Source organism: Egretta garzetta, unplaced genomic scaffold, assembly GCF_000687185.1.
Source record: "Egretta garzetta isolate BGI_Z169 unplaced genomic scaffold, ASM68718v1 scaffold447, whole genome shotgun sequence".
Classification (NCBI taxonomy): Eukaryota; Metazoa; Chordata; class Aves; order Pelecaniformes; family Ardeidae; genus Egretta; species Egretta garzetta.
In genome coordinates, this window is record NW_009260397.1 from 2453738 (window position 1) to 2463384 (window position 9647).

Sequence of the window (9647 nt, forward strand, 5' to 3'; positions counted from 1 at the left end):
TAGCACTCTACAGACAGCAGAGCCAATTTTCTGGGCAGGCAAGCCTGTATCACATCCCTCACATCCCACCCCATACACATACCCTACAAAGCAGTACAGCAGGGAGAGCTTGGGGAGGGAAGGACTTACTTAGTCTACAGGTACTGACGTTCTGGATGCCAGACTGCATGCAGGGGCAGAAGCCTTCATTAGGTGGGTAATCTGTACCATTGGCAAAGAGAGTTTTCGGTGCCACAAAGCGATAGGTCGGCACACCCTCAAACTTCCCAGACTGCTCGTACACCAGTGTCATGGATCTGAAGGGTTTCAGTGGAGAAGAATCAAGATTAGCCAACAGGTTCCTAACCCAGAACCAGGCTCCTATCTTTGCTAGATAAGATGCAAGCTGCAGTGGTAACTTAGACTTTGAAATCAAGATAAACACTCAGAGCAGTGCTTTGGATGGGGAATGAGTATTTAAGCCATTTGCTTTCCATGTTTCAAGCACAGATAAAGTGCTAGTCAGGACTAGCTATGGAGAGAAACCACAAGCTTATAATTCTGTTTGCAGTATCCAGATGAGATTTGTTTAGTAATGTAGTAATCCCCAGGGCTGCTTTCCCAGAGATAATACCCTCTTTGTGCAAGCCCTGGCCCCAAGGCAGAAGCGCTCTAACAGGGGACGGACACCAGCTAAATCTCTTTTGCAGCACAACTCCAGCATATAGGCTGTCAGGGGAGTGGAAAATTTTACTATATTATACAGCAAGATTTTTTCTTAACTCAACAGGCTGTTATATGTTATGCTGCATTATTGCTACCAGCTGGCCAGGATAGATGCAAGTTTCCAGGAGGGAAGTTTGCTCCCTTCACACTTGAGTGAAGTCTGCAGGGATGCAGATATCCTGGGCAGGCCAAGGGGATGCTTATTCCTACAGCTGCCTTCTGACACCAGAACCAAGGATGAGGGATTCAGGGCATGTTCAGCAGTTACAGGCATGCCTGTTGGCTGTGCTCACCTTCCAGCAAGGAGGCAGAGGCTGCTGCAGCACATCAGCAGGATAAAGCCTTGCCTACCTTGCAGGGATATCCAGGTAGTTTCATCTCAGCATCAGCTGCACTTAATGTGCAAACAGCATAGGAGATGAGCCCTGCATGCCCTGCAGCAAGACAGATATGCTCTTAGTCTATCAGCTTGAGGTTTGTGACTCCTTGCTAGCCATGTGGGCTAGCAGAGAGGCAGAGGAAGATTTGGGGAGAAGAGACAGTGCTGCTTGGTGAAGAGGCAGAGCCACTTCCTCCACAGCACTGTCCTGCAGGAACCTCCTGCACTAACAAGAAATCAAGCTTAGTTTCTTCCACTTCACTTTATGCCTTGCCTGGAAACATGCTCTGTTCCCTAGAAGATTTCTGTAGTTTTACAGAAACAGGTATGTGTATTTAAACTTTGATTACTGATAAGCTTCCCTGTAAGTTCTTGGCTGCAGGTCATTTTGGTATTTGCTGATGTCACTTGTGTAGAGGAATTCCTGCACTAATACTTGGCTCAGCTGACTTGACTGTGAAGAGGTCATTGTCTCTATCCAGCATGAGCACTCGCTTGTTTTGCAGCACTATCTACAAAGCCTGAATTAACATTATCTTCCCCAAGCTGGGTCCGGGGTTTTGTGCCACCGCCTGCCTCCTGGCCTCCCCTCCTTCCAGCCTCCAGGAGTTTCCACACAGGCAGGCTCTGCAGGGTACTTTGGTTAAAGTGTGATCAGTTTAGGCCAGGGTGTCTTATACAGGACAGACATGTGCAGCAGTGCATGAAATAGGCAGCAAAAAAAGTGAAGCAGCCTGGAAATGGTGGCACAAGCCCCCCCAGCATCACGTTTGCAAGCACTTAGTCAGCTCAAATAGTTCTGCAAATGTTTATGGCAGCATTTCCTTATGACAACTCTTACTTCTCCCTCTTACCTCCCACATCTTATCTAGACTGGTTATCTTCTAACTTGTCTATATTGAATCAGTAGACTTTTCCAGTAATCTGGAAGGTATTTATAAATACCACAAGACACTGATAATTAGACAACTACGCTGTTTGCAAAGCTCAGATACTGCAACACTGAACTGCAGCTGCACTTTAGCTACAGAAACTAGTCCCGAGCCCTCTGCGTCACTGCACAGGTACTTTGTGTGCACAAGACAAGCGTTGTATCTTCTGCCACCTGCACAGGGACAAGCTGGCAGCTGTGGCCTCACCTGCAGGCATCAGGGCTGTAGAATTCCAATGATGTTGGGGACATGAACGGTGGCCACATCTCCCCTGCGGTCCCATTGATCATGTTGCACTGGCTGCTCCGCCAGTAGTTCACCTGAGGGACAGATGGAGGGAGAAGAGCTCAGATCGATGAGCTTGCTGGAGAGTTGGCTCCCACCCCTGCATGGGACATCCACCACTCTACCCTGCTTCCACAGTAGCTTGAGACAGCAACACTGAAAAACTTCCAAAATACTTTCAATTCAAACAGCTGCCCATTTAGTGGAAAAACAGGACAAGATCCCCCTGTCCCAAGTGCTCCTGCAGTGGTTGATCTGTAGATTCAGTTGATTTTAGTTAGGAGTGGAATTCCACAAGGGAAGAATAAGCACCCCTTTAACAAGGACACTTAAATAGCACACAGGAGCCTGGGACTTCAATCATTAGAAGCAACCAGCTCCATCAGCATTTGAAGCGAGTCCAATTGAACTTCATGCTTCATAACAAGCCTCTTGTCATATGCTTGCCTTCTGGCAATTTGATAGAACAGAAGTTGCAGCAGCTGAAGTCCCATAGAAATTTGCCTTCAAACCTGTAACCCAGAGATACAAGAGCACCAAGAGCTTTCAGTTTATCTTGCTTTAGACCACGCATTGCCCCTGTATTAGAGGTTTGCTGCCTGACACTTACCTTCTTTAGTCCATTCCATGAATCCACCATGTGAACTTTACTGATATCTTTCAGGCCCGTGTTCACTGTGAACAGTCCCGAATTGGAGTTGTTAAGCTGCAGAGAGAAGAAACTTACTTTTAATCCATTTTACGCAGCAAGACCAGAATATGTTAATGGCTTTGCATGTTTCATCAGCTCTAGGGGTGCTTCACACGGGAAGCTACCGAACTTATTTCAGTTGCCAGCAACAGCTTCCAACAAAAGCACTTCTGCCAGAGGGGAAAATTAAGGCAGCCTTACACAACTACCACCAGCTACACGTAGCTGCTCCAAACAATTTGTGAGGGGATAGCCCAGACACTCAATCCTAAGACCAATATTGCTGTGATTTTACTGTTCCCAAGCAACAGTTTACTTACCTCCATAAATAAGCCAAATTTTCCCTTGAAAGGGATCAGGCCAGGAACAAACGTATTTATTGTGTCTATAAGAGGGTCTTCATACCCCCACATGATCTCCCCCACCGTCCGATTCATGAATGCCTCCTGTTTCAGGCCAGCCAGAGCTCCACTCAGTAAAAACTTCACAAAGTTCGGCAGGTTTTCCATCATTACAGCCGCTCCCTAGGCAAGAAAACAAGCCTCTGAGACGAGAGCCCCATCTTTACCAAAGAGGAAGCAATGCATCTTTGGTGCTTAGCAAGGTCTTTCTGCTCCACCAGCCCTAGAGAAATCCTTTGGACAAACCGAGGTTCACCCCTCCAGTTTTGTAAGAAAGTAGCTGAGGGCTCACAGGCTTCATTTCCCCAGAGGACGCTCAGACAAGGTTGCAGACTTGAGCCCAGCCACTTTGCCAGCCTCTCTGCACTCTGCTTTTGGAAGCCCAACATGACAACCAACACCCAGAAAGCAAAAAACTGCATTTTATAAGCTTAATCACCTCATGGCTTGATTAGCCTTAAGCCCTATAAGCAAGCAAGCTTTGAGTCAGCATCGGGCATAGTCATCCTCCCCGCAAGCTCAGAAGTTGGTGCCCATCCAGGGAGCAAGTTCTTACCATCATCAAGATGTTTGGCACAACGACGTACTCTTCTTCACTACCGTTGGACAAGTCCGGCTGGAAGAATAATTTCCGGTACTCCAGGTAGGAGACGGTGTCATTGTCATGGAATGTGATATTTGTTTTATACCTGAACTCTCTGCAAAGATATGGAAGAGATCATAGGAACCTTCCCCCATGGAGTGCCCCTGAAACAGCTGTGGAACAAGGATGGGCTGCACAGGCCTGGGCTTGCTTCTGAAGAGCAGAGGAAGGAGATCAAACCCCAGCAAGAAGCCATGGCACAGCAGGGGAAGCAGCATGCTGCGGTGTCAACCTCACACCCTGACCAAGGTTAGGGTCTAGCAGGAAGAGATGCCAGCCTGGGAGTGAGGCTTCCTGACAGATGGGATTCTGCTGCAACTTGCAGACACCAAATGTTTCTTCCCAGCTGAGATTCTGCTGCAACTTGCAGACACCAAATGTTTCTTCCCAGCTGACAAGAAGTCTGAGACAAAAGCATAAATCCCCTCTGTCACTTCACCTACAGCCATTGAAAAGCCCAGCCCTATCAGAGAGATACCCAGATAAGCAGACCTACACCAACCCACACACCAAAACAACCTGCAAAACAGGAGAGGACCAAACAGGATGGCACAAGCCTCACCAATGAGCCCACACCAATTTGCCCCAGAGCTCCCTGATGGCTCCCTGGTCCACGGCAGCTCAACCCTCCATGCAGCATCATGGCTCTCCTGCTCCTCAGGGTTTTGGGCATGCCAAATCCTGCATGCTGCCCAGCACTGGTCTGCTCCAGTCTCACAGGGGCTGCAATGCTCCACAGTAGCATGAGGTTGTCCCTAACAACACGAGCCTGTCAGAACTCCTGAGGAAGCTGAAGCTCAACCCACCAGCAAAAACAAATCCTTTATTGTGGAGCCTCTGTTTTACGGCCCACATTAGGGAAGGGCGCTAATCTTGCTCAGCGGGAACACAAGGACACTAATAAGCTTTGCCCCTTTGTTTATTCTTATTTATGGTAAGTGAAGCCTTTTCCCCAAGCCAAGTGACCAATGTGATCACAACATACAGAATCCACATGGTCTTATGGTGTGACCTAGCAAGCCCAGGGGAAACAAGGGCATATACATACTGCCAGGTTTCCCCCCAACGCTACTCAAACAGCTTTGGATTAAACCAGTAATCTTCCCACATGAGCTTGCTTAGGCTGCTGACCTAACTTTGCCTACATGTGTAGGCACTAATGTGTTGAATATCACTATTTATAGGTAAGCTCACACACTCAACTCAGCATCAACCATCAGTTCAGGTCTAGAGAAGCATCTGAGGCTTCAACCACCACCTTCAGCCATGGCAAATAGACCCAGCCCTGCTGGAAGTGGGCCTGAGCAAGTTTTACTGCTCCATACTGGTTCTCATGACCAGAGCATTCACGTTAGGCAGATTCTAGGTCTCATGTTAGATAAGAGGGAGGTCTTAGATCAATCAATGAAGTTTGATGTTGAAGTGACTCCAGCTCGGGAGCTGGACTCTTAAGTGTACAGTAAGATGAAACAGGTCCACTCTGAAGATGAGGGTTGCCCACCACTACAGCAACACCCCTCATGCCTATGTTTGGACCATATCAGCCCAGGCCTGGCTGCCCAACAGGTCCCAGCACAGGACTGAGCTCCACAACTCAGTGAAGCACAGACCAGCCTTACCACCCCAGCAGCTGGAGGTCCTACTTGTGGCTTTAGCAAAATCACAGCAATTAGAGCACATTTGGGTCGCTTTAAAATCCTACGCCACTGGACTCGTGCCAAGTATGCTAATGTCGTGCCCTCCCACCAGAAGAGTCAGCCAGAAGCCTGGCATGCAGCACAGTGGCTGGGCTCACACCTGGCTGGACCAGAGGTGGTATCTGACCTGTAAACATATGGTCCACGCTGATTCAGCACCGGCTTCACTCCCTGGAGGATCTCCTTGGGGTTCAGCACTTCAAAGAAGTACACCGACATGTAGAAAGGAACAGGAATGTCTTTCCACATGTTGAAGGAGATGCTGCTGGGGTCAATCCTGACATTCTGGGAGGGGGAAAAAAAAAAAAAGAAAAGAAAAAAAGGTAAGGAAACACAACTCTTCAACTCAGTGGTTGCAGCTGAGCACATCCACCCTCAGCTCCACGTCAGGCCCAGCTGAAGGCAGCAGTTCCAGCAGGGGCTCTCCAGAGGATCCAGGCATGTTACGCAGGCTGAAACCAAGCCAGATCTAAATCGGGAACTCTTCTTTATGCAGAAGCATCAAGTTCATGCCACAGGATGTCTGTAGGCTTATTTATTCAGGCTCTACTTCCCAGATCCTACCCACAGGATTTCAGAACTGTTTTGATGTGCTAGAGGTTTGTCCTGCGCTAGACAGGCCAGTGCTGAATTATTCACAGCTCTGCATGTTTGACTTGCCTGGCACAAACAACCCTATCACAAATGCCCCCACTCACCTGCCAGGTTTGGCAGCTCCACGCAGCCAGAAGTGGGTAAGGGCTGGGAGAGGTGGCACACCCATCCACACAACTGTTCAGGTACCAGCAGGGAGGTAATTCCCAAACACCACACAGAGAACCGGGATAGCAACCCAGCTGTGTCCCCACGGCACCGTGCAGGACACCTTTGCCTCCTCTCAGCTGCCATTCTGCAGCGACTTGTAGTTGGTCACAAGGCGGATCAAAAGCAACACGCAATCATGGTTTCCATACCGCACTCCCATTTGCTGGGAAATGCCTGCAGGAGCTGGAACACTGCTTGAGCGAGGGCTCAGGAGCTGGCACGCGAGCACATCTCTCTCCACTCCCTCCCTGCCTCCCAGGGGCTTCCTTATGGACAAGAGCCTGTTCCTTCTTGAGCATGTATTTTAGGTGTGTTCCTCCATAATCTTTGCTTCCTCTGCACGTATAAGCCCTTGCTGTGGGTTAAGTAACACAGCCAGCTTATGGAAGTGGGTTTGATCCACTAACTGGTGAAGGCAGGTGGGCATTACCCTGCTGAAGCAACAGCTCTCCTGCCCTGGAGCAGCTTGATCTGAGTGGGCACATATTTGCTGCCACAGGGGGTTGAGTAGGAAAGCAGATAGGGGCTTCCCCGCAATGCTCCATCTTTCTTTAGCCATTTCATGGTGGGGCTATGCCACCTGCAAGCAGCAGGGCTTTGCAAGCCCAGATCCTCCAAGCCCAGATCCTCCAAGCCCTGCCCCAGAGCAGACATCTCCACGGTGCAGCGTAACCCACCCAGCAAACCCTTCCCACCTGCGTGTCAACACCCACCTGCTGCGGGCCGAGTGCCTCCATCCTGCCAGCCTCAAGGATTTCATGACAAAGAAGCAGTTAGAGGACAAGATGTTATTTAAGCCTCCTTTATAACCCCTGCTCCCAGGTGTCCAATAAAGTCTGAATAGCAACATCTGCTTTCCATTACTTGCTTATTCCGTCTTGTACTCCCTGGAGCCCTTATTGCATATGCATTTATTTATATAATATGTACACAGTCAGCCAGGGCCGCATCCCAGATCCCTGCTACCTTTCTCAGTCCTGTCCTATCTGGGCACAGCAGCTCAAGGTACTCCACAGATGCTGCTAAGCAAGATCTACTAAATAGGGTAGCCTTAGAATTAAGCTAACTGTAAGCAAAACCAAAACATGGTCATAAGTCTGAAATAAAAACAGAATCTTTTTCACTCCGATGGGTTACAAAGTGTCACTGAGAGGCTTGACCCCTCCTGATCTTGCTGATCTCTGTTCCTGAGGAACTGAAAGGAACTGGCTACTGCTCATCTCCTCCAGGCAGGACCGCAGGAACAGCAGCTCTATCAACAGTACCCAAATCTGACTTCTCCAAGAGAGAGGCTTCAGCCACCCTGCTCAGTAAAACCGAGGGCTGAGGTTTGCCCCGCAGATTGAGAGGAGCAGTCATGCTGCGTGCAAGCGCAACTTCAGTGTCAGCCCTCATCTTCCACATCCTCTCACCACCAGCCTCATCGCCCTGCTAAATCAGCAGACAGCAAGTGCTGCCAGGCTTCCGCCAGCTTTCAGGCAGGACAGCACAAGAGCTCCCAGATGGAGAAGAAATGGTTAAGTGAAGATTGAGGAGTTGATGCAGTCTCATTGTGTTAAAGCTCCTATCTTAGGCAGGTCTGTGGCACTCCAGGTGCTTCGTCCCCAGGTTTTACAGGGCCAATGCTGCAGGAGAGCAACCAATGCAGATTCAGTTTCTGCAAATGGGGCAGGAGCTGGGCTCAGAGTTACCTGTTTCTACTGTACATTCTCTTAAGGACTTTACTCAAAGATATTCCCAGAATTACAAGCTTTTTTGCAACTAAGTGCTCTTCTATCAGGATACACTATCTTGACCTTCCATGCAGATTTTGGGAAGCCAGGACTGGCAAGCCAGCCTTCACCTGCCCAGCCCCTGCCACCAGCCCTTCATCTTACCCACCACTCTGAAGACCAACCCAGGAGTTTCACTAAGGCCCTGGATATCTCTCACCACTCAGGTATATTTTTCTATTTCACATGAAGCCTCATAAGAGCTCAGGACCATTTGGGTCATGCTGAAGATGTGGGGACCAAGGGCTTGAGATGAAGGGAGACCTGAGGAGAAACAAGGGTTGGTCTTTTCCTCATCTTCTGTTCTCACTGCAAGCTATTAGGAATTAGCTACTCAAGTATAAAGAATCAGGACTGGCTAAAAAGAGGACAGAAAGGCTTTTGCACCAGAAATGTCACTCCTGTTCTGCAGGGGCCATTCAGCCTTTTTTTTTTTTTTGTAAGTACCAGCTCCTGATGTCAATGAAACTGGACAAGACCGACTTCTACTGCTTAAGCAACAGAGGATATGTTTAAGTGGAAGTTTATTTTTGGCAGACACTTTGCAGCACATGCAACCACAGCCGTTGGCTATGGGGGCTTTGTGTGCCTCTCTCATCAGAAGCACATTTCCAGGCGCTGACCCGTGTAGGTGCAAGCTCAGACAAATGCCCATGCAGGGGGCACGTCTCCTTTGGGCAGGGATGAAAAGGTTTGGCTACATGTGGGAATGAGCCCATTGGTTTGTTACAGCAGGATAACTGGTACCCCAACAGCAAGGACAGGAGCACTGGCTCCCAAGTGTCTGTGCAGCAGTTACCGGACAGACCAACAACTCCCATCTACAGCCCCACACCTTAACCATCAGGGATAAACACCCCTTCGGCCTCAGAACCTCTCTTGTGGATAAGAGAGGTCTTCAGAGAGGCAGCTCTTTAGGCGTTCCAGTTGAGCAGATGACTTGGAGGTTGCTCCATGCACAAGGCTCCTTCACAGCACTCCTGCACACCGCCAGTCCCATCTCCTGTTTGGAAAGCATCTCACCAGAGTCTGTCTGAGCCCAGTAATCTGTGCATCTATTTACAAAAGGAGTGCTGCAGGGTAAAGGCAGTAGGGACAGGAGGAAGGGCAATGCTCAGCCCAGCACCACCAGCACCGCTCCCCCAGCCAACTCCAGCCACGCAAAAAGCCCTCGCTAAGCAGGGAGGGGAGCCCACTCAGCCCGGGCACGCTTGCCGTAACCAAGGGGGGGGAAGAGCCCAAACCCAGATTTGCCCACGCTACGATCGCGAGGCCCCTCGGAGCGACGCCTTGGGTGCTGAGCTGCCGGGTAACGCCGGGCTCGGAAGGCATCGCCGG

General features: G+C 49.6%; 1 protein-coding gene across 1 annotated transcript in view; it reads right to left on the minus strand.

Moving 5' to 3' along the window:
* The window catches only part of SCARB1 (scavenger receptor class B member 1), a 19778-nt gene that overhangs the window by 7740 nt on the left and 2391 nt on the right, over positions 1-9647 (minus strand). Inside the window, exons 2-7 of the mRNA XM_035898549.1 lie at positions 5861-6092; positions 3950-4091; positions 3313-3516; positions 2912-3007; positions 2224-2336; positions 130-296 (exon numbers count right to left, since the gene is read on the minus strand). Of these exons, the coding sequence (XP_035754442.1) occupies positions 130-296; positions 2224-2336; positions 2912-3007; positions 3313-3516; positions 3950-4091; positions 5861-6092 (954 nt within the window). The remainder of the gene's footprint in view (positions 1-129; positions 297-2223; positions 2337-2911; positions 3008-3312; positions 3517-3949; positions 4092-5860; positions 6093-9647) is intronic.